The 17,983-nt window shown below is 39.1% G+C and overlaps 1 protein-coding gene across 1 annotated transcript in view; it reads left to right on the top strand.

The window, feature by feature from the left end:
- LOC107295145 (sodium channel protein type 3 subunit alpha) overlaps window positions 1–17,983 on the top strand; it is a 68,788-nt gene that overhangs the window by 16,507 nt on the left and 34,298 nt on the right. Inside the window, 4 exon segments of the mRNA XM_029285777.1 lie at window positions 5–50; window positions 7,070–7,420; window positions 8,575–8,707; window positions 9,865–10,103. Of these exon segments, the coding sequence (XP_029141610.1) occupies window positions 5–50; window positions 7,070–7,420; window positions 8,575–8,707; window positions 9,865–10,103 (769 nt within the window).

Below are 17,983 nucleotides of genomic sequence, written 5' to 3'. Positions count from 1 at the left end.
TCAGAAGGGGAGGTCGCTTGTCCTATGAAAAGAGAACCTCAACTCACCAGGTATGCTATAGTGTTCATTTAAACTACGCAGTAGGTTCTAATATATATTTCAGCTCCAAAAATCAGAACCTGGTGTATCAGTCCCACATTGATGGACTTTCCTTTTACAAGAACCTGATAAATTCCATCTTTAGGAAAATAAGTGTGGTGTTTTTTTTTGTAAAGATTGGTGACCAGGGCAGGATATGCATACAGATGCTAGAGTTGTTTGCTATAGTTCCCTTTGATTTTTATAGGGTAAGATAAAACGGCTGCTGATTATGGATCACAATGGGTATCATGTTTTTAAAAAATTACGTTTTTCCATATATGTGAGTCTTGCCAAGTTGGTAACCTTATTGTTGTTGTTGTTAGTTGCGAAGTCGTGTCCGACCCATCGCGACCCCATGGACAACATTCATCCAGGCCTTCCTGTCCTCTACCATCTTCTGGAGTCCATTTAAGCTCACGCCTACTGCTTCAATGACTCCATCCAGCCACCTCATTCTCTGTCGTCCCCTTCTTCTATTGCCCTCAATCTTTCCCAGCATTAGGCCTTTCTCCAGTGAGTCCTTCCTTCTCATTAGGTGGCCAAAGTATTTGAGTTTCAACTTCAGGATCTGGCCTTCTAAAGCAGGGCTTTTCAACCTTTTAACCCATTGTACCACTTTTAGGATATGGCAATATCCGAGTACCACCAGTCCCCTAGCAAGGTGTCAAAAACTTGATGACCAAAAAAAAAAAAGTGATAAAGTACAGGTAATCCTCAACTTACAACAGTTCGCTTAGTGACTGTTCGAAGTTACAATGGCACTGAAAAAAGTGCCCCCCAAGCCACAGCCGAGCAAGACACCTGCCTGCCCACCCGGCCACGCTCTTCCTCCTGTCCGAGGTTTTCATTGTTGTGAGCATTTCTGTTGAGGATTGGCAGCGGGGTGTGTGTGTTTGTTTTTTATTCCCCCCGTCTGCTGGGTGGTTGCAGCAGGTTTTGGTCACTTCACATGACCTTCGGACACTGTGACCGTCATAAATATGAATCAGTTGCCAAGCATCTGAATGTAAATCACAAGACCCTGGAGATGCTGCAAAATTCCAGCTGATTGGCGCTTCTTCTGGGCTCAGCAGAAGCGCCAGGATCAGTGCTGCCTTCCAGCTGATCAGTGCTTCTTCAGGGCTCAGCAGAAGCACCAGGATCAGCACCAAGCTCCAGCTGGAGCCTGGCGCTGATCTGGCGCTTCTGCTGAGCCCTGACAGCCCTGCAGCTCCAGCCGTCTCTCACTCAGGCTTGTGCGGTGCTGCCACCGGTTCAGCTCATTCCCCTCCCCCGCTACCACTTTTCTAGGATGGTCGCATACCACCTGCCAGGTGCCAATGTACCACAGGTGGTACCCGTACCACTGGTTGAAAAGCCCTGTTATAAAGAGCAGTCAGGGTTGATCTTCTCTAGGACTGACCGGTTTGATCGCCTTGCAGTCCAGGAGACTCGCAGGAGTAACCTTATTATAATAAGGTAACCTTATTATGAAGTCACAATTCTTCTGTTTAGTGACAAGTGTCTATTATAGTTACTGTTTCTTTTCTTTCCAGATTCCAGGGCAACTATAGGGTTATGAGTATGGGATAATATGCTACCAACAGCTACCCTGAACAACAGAAGTAACTTCAGTTACAACTTAAGCATTTGTGCTTGTGGGTAAAATATAGAAGCACAATAGTTTATTTGTTCTTTATTAATATACTTGTATCCCACCATAATATATTCAAAATATATTTGTTCAGTAAAGAAATAGAGACAGAGGTGATAGAGACAGAGAGGAAGAGAGATGATAGAGATGATATTGAAATAGAGACAGAGATATTGGTGCACCTAGAAATTCCCCTTCTTCTTTTGCTGCATTGGATGCCCTCTGGTTTTTTTTCCCTTTCTCATTCTTTGGCTCAGAAAGAGGGGTGTGATGGCTTAGTGGTTAAAGACGCTGAATTTGCCAGTTGACAGCCCGGGTTCGAGACCCGAGCTCCACGCAACGGGGTGAGCTCCCGTTACTTGCCCCAGCTTCTGCCCACCTAGCAGTTTGAAAGCATGCAAATGTGAGTAGATAAATAGTTTGAAAACATGCAAATGTGAGTAGATAAATAGGTACCACTTTGGTGGGAAAATAACAGCATTCCGTGTGCCTTTGGCTTATAGACATTCTGGCCACATGACCACAGAAATTGTCTTTAGACAATGCTGGCTCCCTGGGCTAAGAAACGGAGATGAGTACCGTGCCCTATAGTCAGACTTAATTGACAGGGAAACCTTTATCTTTTCCTCTTTGGCTCAGGAGGACCCTAAAACTATTTACAATAATTAAAAGCAATACAATCAAAACAGACAGTATACTGTTTATTTACTTTATTTAGCATGTGGCAAATAGGATTCCGGAAGAGTATCACTACACAAAATTCGGTCCTCTAGTGTTCCTAACAGACCGACGACAACACCTTCTTAATCGGTTGAGACACAGCGACGGGTCCCCTGCAGAACTCAAATCTCTAAGGATATGATGAGTCCCTCCGAAGAAGGAACTGGAGGTGTTATATGACATTTTTTTTCTTTGTCAATTTTAATTGTCTATTTACACTAAGGGTACAGAACTGACTCCAGACTAAAAACCTCACAAAAATGAATTTAATTAACAACCAATAAAGTCTCCCTTGAATCAAGTAACTATATGGACCCTCCCATGCTATTATCTTAGCAACAATATACAAGTTGTTTGCTTATAGCAATAGCAATAGCACTTAGATTTATATATCACTTCACAGTGCTTTACAGCCATTTCTGAGCAGTTTATAGAATCAGCTTATTGCCCCCAACCATCTGGGTCCTCATTTTACCGACCTCAGAAGGATGGAAGGCAGAGTCAACCTTGAGCTGGTCAGAATCGAACTGCTGGCAGTGAGCAGTGAGTTAGCCCACAATAGGGCATTCTAACCTCTGTGCCACCACGGCTCCACTTTATAGTTTAAAAAAAAAGGAGGGGGGAGGTACATTACAAGTAAAAATTCAGCAGGCAATGTCTTGGTTAGAAAGTTATTTTATTTCAGTCTTGGACTGAAGTAGATCTTATACTAGCAGAAGAAAAAGAATTACACACATAAGAACAAAATGCATTATGAATGTAAAAATATTATTTATTTATTTAGTGCTTTCAAGTCAGTTTTTGATTCCTGGTGACTTCCTTGGACTAGTTCCTGCAGTTTTCTTGGCAAGGTTTTTCAGAAGTGGTTTATTTTTGCCTGCTGAGAGGATGTGACTAGCCCAAGATCACCCAGTTGGCCTTGTGTCTAAGGGGAAACTAGAATTCCTGGTGTCCCAGTTTCTAGCTTGAGGCCTTAACCACAACACCAAACCAGCTCTAAAATCTGAAGCGCAACAACAGAATTGGATTTAAACTTATGACTCAACCTTTATATCACCTATTCTGTTATTTGTTTCTTAATAACTCAGTTCCAAGAAACAGATTTTGCTACCTTATAAGTGATGGCTAGAGTCCATTACAGTCTGTCTGATCTACCTACATAGTTCGTTAAAAGAGATGTTATTAGTAATCCTTATAAAAGGAACAATATGATAGAGCATGTGTCACTGACTCAACCAGACCAGGACAGATAAGTACATAATCATTCAAAATGTGGGGCACTTGTATAAAAGTACATGGCAGCCTCTTCAAGAGAGGTCTTAGAAAGGGAAGGAAAGAAGCCAGAGCAAAAATAATAATAAAGTTATAATCAAAATGAACAAAGATAAACAAATAACAATAACAAAATAAAGCTTGGGTTCTGCTAAAATAATTTTGTTTATCAGTATTCAAAGCACTCTGTTTTATTCCCTTGGTCTTTAGATAGTCCATAGAATAGATACATGGATAGTTTTATTTCAAGAGAGAGTTTATCTACCTGGAATGATGTTGATTATATAAAGTTGGGATGGGATAACTTTCTGGCCAGTATTACTGTATAATAATAATAAATCTTTATTGATTAGCCCTTGGGCCAGGCCAGTATTATAGCTTTAGCCAAATACATGAGTTTATCTTGCCAAACAGGGCTTCTAGGGAAATATTATTTTGGAATCCAAAAATCTGCTGTCAGAAAGTTAGGTTGTATTTTCCCCAAATATAGAAATCTTTATAGGCATAGGCCTGCACGCCAAATAAAAGATTTGCAATATTTACTCCTTGAAACTTCCCAGAAGCTATGAGTATAAACTGGCCTCCCATTTGAATTTAGAAAAAAATCTTAAAAGAGTATCAGATCACGGCCTCTGTGGGATTTTGGCTTCTCATGTCCTTGTGTGCCATGAAATACTTGTAGTGTCTAACTTGCTTTACAGTGTGGCCTCCAATCTGCCATTTGTGTTTGATCCTCTTTTTTTAAAAAAAAGAACTTTAAAAAACCTTAATTTTAGTTTTTATGTTATCTTATTATGTGAAGTCTTCCTTATTGTGAAGGGCTGTGATGCTTTCATATCCTGCCACCAAGGAAAGGAAAGAACAGTATTGCCTACCTAAAGTAAGGCAGGAATTGGTTGGTTAGATGAGAACGGTGGGAATTTAGGTTTTCAAGTACCTGGTTTACAGAATTTAAGTAAATACTGCATGCAAAGAGGGCCAAAGACTGTTTCTTCCCTACTTACTTACTTACTTATTTACTTACTTACTTACTTATGTAGGGGTGTGGGTCTATACATATGTTGTATATAGTATGTTTAGGTGTGTGTCATGTATGTGTTTCACTTTGAGAGTGGGCAACTAAATTTCATTTTTTTGATGTGTGCTGTTGTGCCCACAGTAAAAAAAAATGACAATAAAGGTTATCTTATCTTGTCTTGTTTTGTCTCGTCTCGTCTCACCTTATTTATTTATTTATTTATTTATTTATTTATTTATTTATTTATTTATTTATTTATTTATTTATTTATGATTTATCAAACTTGTATTCCTCCCATCTCATCCAAGGTAACTCTAGGACTTTAAATAAAATAGAGTATAAAACATTAAGACAATAAATAGAGATCATATTGACAAATACTTGGTGTTACAGTAAGTGTATTTGGGCATTGCAATGGATTCTCTAAAGTCTAAGAGATGGTTGTCTGATAAAAATTTGCCTGAAAAAGTTACTTTTTCAGCAGTTATATATATATCTTTTCCTTAAAAGAGCACTTAGAGTTTAATATGAGTACTCATACTGATGAGTACTCATATTGATGAGTACTATTGTAATGTCTAAATAAAATCGTTAGTTTATCATCTTAAAGTCACATTTTTAAAAAAATCGAACCAAGAGATTTGTAAATGTTTGTATACTGCAATTGCAGTGGTCGTTGTGAATCTAAGTTACTGAAAAGAAATTCAAATACAGGAACAATTGTTTATGTGTATGTGGTTTCTTCTGACATTGATGATGACTTTATTAATTCATGAATGCTACTAATGAAATGAAATATGCAGGGAAGGAGCAAAAGTGTCCATTAAGGATTTCTTGTAGTGCAATTAAATAAAAGGATAACTAGAAAGAAATTGATTTTGTTCCTGCTCTCGATTTCAAAATCATCGCTTCAGTCTCCTGTGGCTACTGAAAGCATTAATTGATGAAGCAGCGTGATTAATAAATGGTGGGTTAATTGCAGTGGTTTAGTTAAATAGATCTAGCCACTGAGTTTCACCAGTAATTGTATGTAACAGCTGGCTGGTCAATGTGTCCTTTTTGTCTTCAGAAGATATTTCCTTATATTTGAAGTGTTCCACTCAAGGAAGCAGAGGATGAATGGAAGAATATATGACTCATTGTTCTCAGGTTGTCTTGCAGAACAGGTCCGAGCTAGACCAGGGCTTTTCAACCAGTGGTACGGGTACCACCTGTGGTACATTGGCACCTGGCAGGTGGTACGTGACCATCCTAGAAAAGTAGCGGGGGAGGGGAATGAGCTGAACCGGTGGCAGCACCGCACAAGCCTGAGCGAGAGATGGATGGAGCTGCAGGGCTGTCAGGGCTCAGTGGAAGCGCCAGGATCAGCGCCAGGCTCCAGCTGGAGCTCGGCGCTGATCCTGGTGCTTCTGCTGAGCCCTGAAGAAGCACTGATCAGCTGGAAAGCAGCACTGATCCTGGCGCTTCTGCTGAGCCCAGAAGAAGCGCCAATCAGCTGGAATGTTGCAGCATCTCCAGGGTCTTGTGATTTACATTCAGATGCTTGGCAACTGATTCATATTTATGACGGTCACAGTGTCCGAAGGTCATGTGAAGTGACCAAAACCTGCTGCAACCACCCAGCAGATGGGGGGAATAAAAACCAAACACCCCTCACCCCGCTGCCAATCCTCAACAGAAATGCTCACAACAATGAAAACCTCGGACAGGAGGAAGAGCGTGGCCGGGTGGGCAGGCAGGTGTCTTGCTCGGCTGTGGCTTGGGGGGCACTTTTTTCAAGTGCCATTGTAACTTCGAACAGTCACTAAGCGAACTGTTGTAAGTTGAGGATTACCTGTACTTTATCACTTTTTTTTTTTTGGTCATCAAGTTTTTGACACCTTGCTAGGCGACTGGTGGTACTCGGCTATTGCCATATCCTAAAAGTGGGTTAAAAGGTTGAAAAGCCCTGAGCGAGACATCTTAATTTGTAAGAAGGCATATCAAAGGTGAGGTTTATGTTTATGTTTATTTAAATTTGTATACCGCCCTATCTCCCTTACGGGACTCAGGGCGGTGAACAGGCGATAATAAAAATCACAATAAATATCTATTCTAAAATCAGATTAAATAAATAAAGGCCTGCTCTAAAATACCCCATATACAAACCTATACTAAAACCTAATTAAGACTACGCCAGGCCGGCCGCACGAAATAGATGGGTTGTAGAATAATGGCATTTATTTCTTTAATTTATAAGTTCTTTGCTTTCCTGAAAGATACTGTCAGGGAAGCCACTCATCTACAAATAATTCCCCACAATAACTGGTTTGCTTTTTTTTTTTTTTTTTTTGCCTCTCTTACAGTCTTTGCTGAGCTTTCGTGGCTCCCTGTTTTCCCCGCGACGCAGTAGCAGAACAAGTATTTTCAGCTTCCGAGGGAGAGCAAAAGATATTGGCTCAGAGAATGACTTTGCTGATGATGAACACAGCACTCTTGAAGACAATGAGAGCCGGAGAGATTCTCTCTTTGTTCCAAACAGACAAACAAGTGAGCGTCGCAACAGCACTAGCAGTCAAATCAGCCTGTCATCAAAGATGGTGCCGGTGCTTCCTGCCAATGGGAAGATGCACAGCACAGTGGATTGCAATGGCGTTGTTTCCTTAATGGGAGGACCTCCTGCACTCCCTTCACCTACTGGACAGTTTTTACCAGAGGTGATTAAACCACGTTTGTTGCATTTGACCTTGCCTGAAATACTTATTTGCTATATTTCATCTTGAGATACTTGCGTCTACGTTGCCTGAGGGTGTGTCTGATTGACTCATCCCTTCTTCAGAACTCTAATCAATAAAAATGCTCTTTGAGAGTTGGGAAATTTCAAGAAAAAGGGACGGAGGGATGGAGAATTAATAAGAAATACATCTTGGGTGAGCAGGAACTCTGCTTGTGCAGTCACTTCATCTGATTTTTCTGTTTCCTATCCTTGCACAAGAGATAGGTGTGATGACATATATTTGACTGCCTCAGAGTAACTTTTGTATGCTCTTTCACTAAAACCTGCAACATACTATCATAAAAGTTTAATTCTTTTGTGACTTATTTTCAGATTATAGTGAAGAGATTTACACTTAAAGCTTTAAACTAATAATAGAATAGAATAGAATAGAATAGAATAGAATAGAATAGAATAGAATAGAATAGAATAGAGCTTGAAGGGACCTTGGAGGTCTTCTAGTCCAGTCCCTTGCTCAAGCAGGAGAACCTATACCATTTCAGACAAGTGACTGTCCAGTCTCTTCTTAAAAACCTCCAGTGATGGAGCGCCCACGATTTCCGAGGGCAAGCTGTTCCACTGGTTAATTGTCCTCACTGTCAGGAAGTTTCTCCTTAATTCCAGGTTTTCTCTTTGATCAGTTTCCAACCATTGTTTCTTGTCCTGCCCTCTGGTGCTTTGGACAATAGTTTGACGCCCTCTTCTTTGTGGCAGCCCCTCAAATACTGGAATACTGCTATCATGTCACCCATGTTTCTTCTTTTCTTTAGACTAGCCAAACCAAGTCCTGCAGCCGTTCTTCATATGTATTAGTCATCAGGCCTTTGATCATCTTAGTTGCTCTTCTCTGAACTTAGTCTGAAACCATTTTGTAAAACACAGAAAAAGATTCTTAGATCAACTGTGAGGAAACATCTCACTTCCATTATCACATAATAAATGATAGATCTAATAGCAATAACTGGCACAGAGAGATGAGATCTGCAAAGGTTTTTTTCCCCCCTAAGGTTACATAAGGACCAAGAATGGTCCAACAACACTCAATCTGTCTCTCACTTCTGCAATACATTAAAATGAAAATACTTTTATTTTTAGGGTACAACAACTGAAACAGAAATAAGAAAAAGAAGATTAAGCTCTTATCACATTTCTATGGAACTGATGGAAGAATCTGCAGTAAGGCAGAGAGCCATGAGTATAGCCAGCATCCTTACAAATACTATGGAAGGTATGGTAGGATGTGAAGTCGTCGTTTTAACATGAAGTGATATCACCCTGATTTCATTCTCTCAAATGGAAACAGTTTTACTACTGAAATCGTAGGCATATATTTAATAGTTCCAGGATTCCAGTACTTTTTTTCCCTTTTTGTGGGAACGATGGTAGCAGAGCAAGTGGAATGTAGGGATGATTAAGAGTTGCTGGCTTCCAACATTCTGTGCCACAATATGGTGGGAAAATTTCGTTCAGTAGTGAATGAGGACTGGATCAAAATGCTAATGTTTCAGATTATCAGAGAAAGACACTTAAACCCTTTAGCTAGAATTCATGAAAAGGTCAGCCTGAATACTTAAAGGTCAGCTACTGTACATAGAATCAAGTGATTATTTTAAAAATAGCATATTAAAACAACAATTTAAAATACCCTATGACTCTGACTTCAAAAGTAATATATTTGCAACTCTTTTGTTGTAGTCATTTTATTGCTGTATTTTATTACTGTTCTTAGCCACATAGAATTGTATGTAACAAGATACATGTAAATTTAATAAATTAATTCAAATGAGCAGGCCAGATAAAGCAATGAAGGGCAGTCCATGATCTAAGTGTGCTAGTTTTTCTACCTTCACTGAAAAATTAAAGTCTTCCTTCATTTTCTCCTAATGTTTATTGGCTTAACTGCAGCAAACTCTTATGGTGAATAAGACTTAATTGCTAAGACAATAGGTAGGAGTAACTGGTAGTAAGAGTCTATTTGTTTCAGTTAAAATGTCCTGTGTCAGAATTAATTCTGAAGACTGTATGAAAGCATGTTTAGTTATAAAAGTACATATTTCCGTGGAATCCTTGGTGCTCTCTGAGCTTGATTGTTTGCTTGCAGGCATTTCACTATCTTACTGTGTAGCATGAAATGTCTGCAAGCAAACAACCAAGTTCAGAAAGCTCCAAGGACTCCACAGTTCAATCCTGAACTATATAGCAAGCTCTTCTTTTGCTAGATGTTTCTATCAGCTGTGTAAATAAATTAGTAAGCAATAGTAATAAACATATACATAAGGAAATTTCCCATGCATTCTTAATTTTATATGTAGTTTACCAGAATACTGCAGAATATGGAATGCATTAAATTGAAAAAGCTAATACATATCTTTTATCAATCTCCAGAACTTGAAGAATCCCGGCAGAAGTGTCCGCCATGCTGGTATAGATTTGCAAATGTTTTCTTGATTTGGGATTGCTGGAGCCCTTGGTTAAACGTAAAGCACATTATGAATTTGATAGTGACGGATCCATTTGTCGATCTTGCTATTACTATTTGCATAGTTTTGAATACACTGTTTATGGCCATGGAACATTACCCAATGACTTCTGATTTCTACCAAGTACTTTCAGTGGGAAATCTGGTATGTATTTGACAAACAGGATTTAAAACCTCTGTATCTCACATGCGTGTCCAGCGTCTTTCTGTAGGAATTGTTAAGCGTGCAGTACAATTTGCAAGGATTTTATATTATTAAGAATAAGAATTGAACCCAGTGCAAAAAATCGTCAGTAAAATATTGAGGTATCCATTTAATAATAAACAAACTTAAAGAGCCAGGAAAATTTCATCCAAAGTTAATTAATTGGATATTAAGCTTATTCATTTTTCTATTAAGTATTGATTTATATTATAGCACCACAACTGTTTTGGCCCCGTTTCAGAACTGCTGGTTCCATTTGTGAAAAGGAAAATGTTTCTTACTATATTCCTGAAACTCATGAGGAAAAGAAGCTATTGTATGGGAAGAAAAATACAGCAGCTGCCTCTTAAATTGGATCTGAAAAACATGCTCTTTATATATATATATATATTATTCATTTAATTGAGTATGTGCCATCACATCATTCTCAACTCTTAGCAACCACATAGATAGATTTTTTTTCTCCATGTCTCTAACATGGTCTTTCAGGTATTTCTACACTGTACTCATTTCCACTATAACTGAGTCCATCCATCGTGCTGCTGCTCCTCTTCTTTTCATTTCTTCCACATTTCCCAGCATTCGACCCCTCTCTAGTTTTCATAGCAATTGCATTAGCATTTGGGCTTATATACTGCCCCAGAGCGCTTTACAGCACACTCTGGGCAGTTTACAATGTAAGCATTATTTGCATATTGTTCCCAACAATCTGGGTCCTCATTTTACCAACCTTGGAAGGATGGAAGGCTGAGTCGATTTGAGCCCTGTCAAGATCCAACTCCAGGCTGTGGGCAGAGTTTGCCTGCACTACTACACTTTAACTACTGCACCACCAGGGCTCCTCATATAATGTGTGCAAAATAAGCTAATTTCAGCCTGGTCATTTATACCATGAGGGGAAACTCTTGAGTTGATTTGTTCGCTCCATTTCTTTATTTCCTTGGCATGCTCAGGAGTCTTCTCCAACTCCAAAGTTCAAAAGCATCAATATGTTCCCTATCCTTCTTCAAACTCCAACTTTCAGGTCCATAGAGTATCACAGAGAATACTTGTATATATAAAAGAATCACCTTTAGTGAGATGGGCAGTTATAGTTATATAAATGCGGTTAGTAAACAAAAAATAATGATATGTGGGAAAGACCTTGGGAGATGAGGTGAAGAGATGCTGCCTAGTGAATGGTCAGACACGGGCAGTGGTGGGATTCAAATATGTGAACAACTGGTTCTCTGTGTGGATGCTGGTTCCAGAAGTCCGTTCTGAGCCTGGGCAACAAAAAATTAGCTACCAGCTCTGCCGAAGTGATGCGAACTGGCTGAATCCCGCTAATGGATAAGGGACAATGTAGCCCGCAACTGAATAGTAGGTGGAGGAAGAGGCTCAGAGGTTCTTGAGCATGAGAATTTTACTTTCAGGCTTGCAAGATTTTATTATCTCTACAATTAAATATAATTAATTTATCTGGTCATGTTTTCTGTCTGGTCTGCCTGATAAGGCTGACAATGTACTATTCTGATCTTTGTAGGTATAGACTGTTAGCCAAATATGGTTTCCTAGGCCTCAGCATGCATGCTTTCCAATGAAATAGACCAAAACAGGAAGATCATTTTATTACAATTTATTTTGAATGTTCTGACTAAAAAGAATTCCTCTCATTCAAAGAGGGAACCTTGAGACCCAGCTTTCAATCCCTTTTATAATTAATACATCAAAGGAAACGACAAGAGAAAAGTTGATTGGACAGGACAAAAGTAACCCCTCCTTTGCACAGAAAAGCAGTTATACGGAGTTAAAACATATTACAGTATATGTGACAAGGCACATGTCCATTTAAATGAGGTCTGACAAAATTTAAGACGTTAATGAGGGGAAAAAAGTCATAAAGCTTTCGGAGTTCACAGAGACACAGACCAGATATCAGTTAGTGCTAATAAGCTTTCTCTTATCAGACATCCCATTCTATCTCGACCTGGGGGACAAAGACAGTTTTTTATCTTGAAGTTTAGGAATGTTAGAAGTTACCAATCAAACCACTAACATCTTTTAAAAAGAGAGACAAATAAGTCAAAATAAAATACAAAATAATTATGTTAGCAGGTAAAACAATACTACAAAGTCCATGTTGTGGGTATTACAAAGTGCATCCAGTGTGGTCCTCAAGACCCATCATGTAATCTGAATATTTTTCTCAAACACCTTCATGGCTGCTTTCCGTATGCTGGCCTGTAGCATATTTCTTGATTGCTTGTTCCTTGGGGTGGTTGATCCTAAATAGCAGAAGGTATCGGCTTTTGAATAGATATCATTGTCAGATCTAAGGCTGGTTATTCCCATTCTGTCATTAGTTTGGTCTTCTTTATTATTTTATTTTTGTCCATTTTTTCCACTGTGCTCCTTGACTTTTATTACCGGATGTTACAGATCCTATATATTTTCAGCTATCCAAATAGTGCTGTCAGCATAGTGCAGGTTATTGATATTTCTTTCTCCAGTTTTAAAACCAGGGTCATCTTTTCACAATGTTCTTCATTACATTTTGAAAAGATTATTTCAAATTTAAATTATTACCTCATAAAAATGCAGGATGCTATCCAATGATTGCGAAGAAGGGGGGGGGATTGAGGAGAGTTTTGCTTATCCTAGGTTCTTCCAGTTGACTGCGGGTCATGTGACCAGACTTTGGGTGATTGACAACACAGCTGTATTCAAGGGCATTTGCAGTGTCCCAGGGTCACATGGCCGCATTTTACAATGGTTTTGCTAAACAACTGGCAGTTGCTTCTGGTTTTCAGGAAAACCGCACCGATAGTGAATCATTGCAACATGATAGCTACAAAAAGTCATAAATTTGTGTTTTATGACTGTTACAGCTCACAGTCATATTGGGCAGCCTCCATTGTGGTCTTAATTCGAGGACTCTCTGTAATGCATTAATAGCAGTAGGCCAGTGGAAGCTGAAGAAGCAGTGTAGAACAGTCTTAAGCTAAAGAGTGTCATACTCATCAAGGGGCAAGATTATTGCTTGAAATTGTCTGTCTAATGAAATTTCATTGACAGTTTTCCTTTGTAGGGAAGACCAGTGGGAAATGACTACACAAAGCTCTTAAGTAGATGATTCCCTTTACATGAAGTCCACTATTACGTTCAATGTGCTTAGTAATGTTGTTTGACAATATTATGCAATGTTAAATATAGCTAAGCTTCTTAATAGAGATCATTTTAAGAAATATGAAGGTTTATCCTATATACAATTCTATAAGCTGATTAGTGGTACCAATCTTTGTTCACTCGTAAAATTCTAATGCTAGAAACTTTCTGAACCATATTATAATGTCAGAACCACTTAAGTTCTTTAACTTATTTGAGAGACTCATATTTCTGAAAGTAGTTTTAAAAATGGTTCAGTGTGATATTGCTACTTTAATATTGGAGAGAAAACAGTAGTNCCTGGCCACGGCCGTCATATGATCGTTTAACGACAGCCGGGTATCCAGGAGGACGCCCAAGTTGCGTGCCCTTTCCACCGGGGCCAGTGTTTCGCCCCCAATGGCCAAAGATGGAGTAAACTGGCTGAAACGAGGCGCCGGGAACCACAGCCACTCGGTCTTGGATGGGTTGAGCTGGAGCCCGTTCCTCCCCATCCAGACCCGCACAAAATTTGAAAAGCACTGTTCTGCAATATACTATTGGCCATTGGTGTTCATATGACTACCTCAACATTGTGCGGAGATGACAGAAGCATGTTCAGGATAGCATGTAAACCAGCCTTCATGCTGTATGGACTGCATGTATAATGTGCTCCTTGCTCTTGGAATTTAAAGCTTCAAGAGTGTTACCCTCTTAATCTGTTAACCTCATTTTCTTTGTCAGTGCCTGAAATTATTTTTGTTCCCTAGATTTGTGCTTAGAAATTGACTATATTTATTTATTCAGCATATGGCATATCATACACGGACTAGCAATATATATTAACATTTCACCTAGATTAGTAAAAAACACTATAAAAGATAAATGTTAAAAAGATCTGTGTTCAAATACCAATGCCTAGGGCAGGGTAGGCAACCTTGGCTCTTTTATGACTCGTGGACTGGCTCAGGAATTCTGGGAGTTGAAGTCCACGAGTCATAAAAAAGCCAAGGTTGCCTACTCCTGGCCCCTAGGCCATCTAACCATTGAAGCGCAGCATCGCTTATATTAAAAAAAAATCAGATACTGGACTGGTATATGCCCTCAGCTTACAACCAGTCACAATCTAATCTATAATTTGACATGGGATCCTGCAGTCACACTGAGGGGAGGATATTATGACCCATTTATACAGAGAGTCCTGGCAGATGCCATGTGAGGTGCAAATCCTATTCAGGATTGTCCATTGCTGGTGTGGTAGTACAAAACCTTTTGAACACCTTTTTTGTGGGGTCATTTATATTCCTATGTCTGGGTGTTCAGTGACCCATTTGGCTTTCCATTGGGAATCAATGTTAAAGTTGTTGGGCAGATGTTGTGCCAGTGCCAGTGGGGGTTTCCTGGGTTTGAGTCTTCTGGCTGATAAATGAGGTCAGCATGCACCGGTTGGAATGAGCTATTGACTATAATAAATACATTTCTTTCTATTCAAAGAACATTACGGTGAAGTATGATGGTTAACTTCTATAAAACTTAAAGCAAATCATATTAAACCAAGTTCTTTTTTTTAATAAGAAATCAAATAATAAATTTATGTAATCTAATAAATTATTTCATCATCATCTGTTCTAAAATCTGTGCAGAAATTAAAATTTTAAAAAAGGATGAAGATATGTTGTGGGAGGGAGTTAACATTTTTAACCCACCCACATATCTNTACAATTCTATAAGCTGATTAGTGGTACCAATCTTTGTTCACTCGTAAAATTCTAATGCTAGAAACTTTCTGAACCATATTATAATGTCAGAACCACTTAAGTTCTTTAACTTATTTGAGAGACTCATATTTCTGAAAGTAGTTTTAAAAATGGTTCAGTGTGATATTGCTACTTTAATATTGGAGAGAAAACAGTAGTTAGAAATAACAATTGCATTATGTTAATTTGTTTCGTTCACTCTTGAAACTCACAATATGTTTTTTATTGGCAAATGCCACTCTTTTTAAAAAAATATTTAATTTAGCCAGAGATTTGAAAATGTCTACCAAGGTAGTAACTTCTTTTTTTAAATAGAATTTTTATTAAAAAAAATTCCATATATACAATAATAATTTTTCAACCAACGTGCTGTCTGAGTTTACATTCACTAATATATATTTAATTCCTAATCCTTTATTCTTTCCTCTAGCCATCAATAAAATAAGTCCCAAATTTGATAATATTCTGTTACCAAGGTATTAACTTCTATAGACAGAAATCATATATTCATGCCAAAACTATGTGACAATATGTGGAAGATGAATCCAGGTAGAAGACATAGAGCTTAATGCCATTTAGGTATCCATATTTGTGATCTATGAAGTCTGCAAATATATAGTGTGCCTTTAATGAAAGGCATAGATTTTTCCACAGTCATCTTGATGATCTGGAGAACATGGGGTTGCTCTTTCCTGGATTATGCTCTAGACCAGTGGTGGCGAACCTATGGCACGCGTGCCACAGGTGGCACTCAGAGCCCTCTCTGTGGGCACACATGCTGTCGCCCCAGCCCCGCCTCCCCCTGCAGCCCTCTCCTCCCCGGAGGAGAGTCGCCCCCAGGCGTGGTCCATGTGGCGCAATGCATCCAAGGACATGGCAGCAGGGACAAGACTTCCCTCACGCCCCATCACGTGCAGATGCTGCTGCAGGGCAGGGGCGGAGGCCATGGCTGCCATGGTGCTGCAGGGCCACCTGGGCAATCTGTGGCACACCATGGAGGTGGTGGGTGGTCTTGCGGGTGGACGGGGCGGAAGGCGGAGTAGGGTGGGTGGGTGGGTGGGGTGGTTTTTGGGCACTTGATCTCTAAAAGGTTCGCCATCACTGCTCTAGACGAGCACAGAGGGTTTATTCTATAGCTTTTTGCTATAGAATAGACTGAAGGCAAGGCCTAAACCCTATTCTTTCAAACTGTGCCCTTGAAATTCAGTAGCCAAATAGGATTCCCTGCTGAACAATTCTTGTTCTTGATTATTTTCAGTGCAGAAAAGAAAACAGAAAACAAGAAAAACTTGCGTAGGCTTATCTCATCAAGAAAAAATAAATAAAGCAGTAAGAACCCCGAATGACAAAGAAAACTGTCTCTAAGCCCTGCCTCTCTCATTTTTAGAGACAGCACTAAGTCACTGCTCTGCCCCCAAGTCCTTATCCATACCTCAGACTTTTGTCCATTGAAAAATGTCTATTCTTGCTGAATCTGGCTTTGTCTTTTAGATATCAACAGTACAGTATTCTTAAATACCCAGAATTTCATAACTGGGCATACATTTTGGTGAGGGCTTCAGTCAGATCATTTTAGGAAAGCAGAATACAGTACAGTATGTCATTAGAAATATACTTAAGAGAAATTTCTTCTAGCTTAGTATTTTTCCAACTTGGCAATTTTAACATGTGTGCTATATGCTGTTGGGGAATTCTGGGGTTGGAGCCCACACCTCTTAAAGTTGTCAAATTTGAAAAGCACTGTTCTGCAATATACTATTGGCCATTGGTGTTCATATGACTACCTCAGCATTGTGCGGAGATGACAGAAGCATGTTCAGGATAGCATGTAAACCAGCCTTCATGCTGTATGCATAATGTGCTCCTTGCTCTTGGAATTTAAAGCTTCAAGAGTGTTACCCTCTTAATCTGTTAACCTCATTTTCTTTGTCAGTGCCTGAAATTATTTTTGTTCCCTAGATTTGTGCTTAGAAATTGACTATATTTATTTATTCAGCATATGGCATATCATACACGGACTAGCAATATATATTAACATTTCATCTAGATTAGTAAAAAACACCATAAAAGATAAATGTTAAAAAGATCTGTGTTCAAATACCAATGCCTAGGGCAGGGTAGGCAACCTTGGCTCTTTTATGACTCGTGGGCTTCAACTCCCAGAATTCCTGAACCAGCATAGCTGGCTCAGGAATTCTGGGAGTTGAAGTCCACGAGTCATAAAAGAGCCAAGGTTGCCTACCCCTGGCCCTAGGCCATCTAACCATTGAAGCGCAGCATCGCTTATATTAAAAAAAAAATCAGATACTTGCCTGGTATATGCCCTCATCTTATAACCAGTCACGATCTAATCTATAATTTGACATGGGATCCTGCAGTCACACTGAGGGGAGGATATTATGACCCATTTATACAGAGAGTCCCGGCAGATGCCATGTGAGGTGCAAATCCTATTCAGGATTGTCCATTGCTGGTGTGGTAGTACAAAGCCTTTTGAACACCTTTTTTGTGGGGCCATTTATATTCCTATGTCTGGGTGTTCAGTGACCCATTTGGCTTTCCATTGGGAATCAATGTTAAAGTTGTTGGGCAGATGTTGTGCCAGTGCCAGTGGGGGTTTCCTGGGTTTGAGTCTTCTGGCTGATAAATGAGGTCAGCATGCACCGGTTGGAATGAGCTATTGACTATAATAAATACATTTCTTTCTATTCAAAGAACATTACAGTGAAGTATGATGATTAACTTCTATAAAACTTAAAGCAAATCATATTAAACCAAGTTCTTTTTTTTAATAAGAAATCAAATAATAAATTTATGTAATCTAATAAATTATTTCATCATCATCTGTTCTAAAATCTGTGCAGAAATTAAAATTTTAAAAAAGGATGAAGATATGTTGTGGGAGGGAGTTAACATTTTTAACCCACCCACATATCT

Source organism: Protobothrops mucrosquamatus, unplaced genomic scaffold, assembly GCF_001527695.2.
Source record: "Protobothrops mucrosquamatus isolate PMUCROS unplaced genomic scaffold, P.Mucros_1.0 scaffold2237, whole genome shotgun sequence".
Taxonomy (NCBI): Eukaryota; Metazoa; Chordata; class Lepidosauria; order Squamata; family Viperidae; genus Protobothrops; species Protobothrops mucrosquamatus.
Note: the sequence above shows the minus strand (reverse complement) of the source record. Positions and strands in the feature narration are given on the sequence as shown.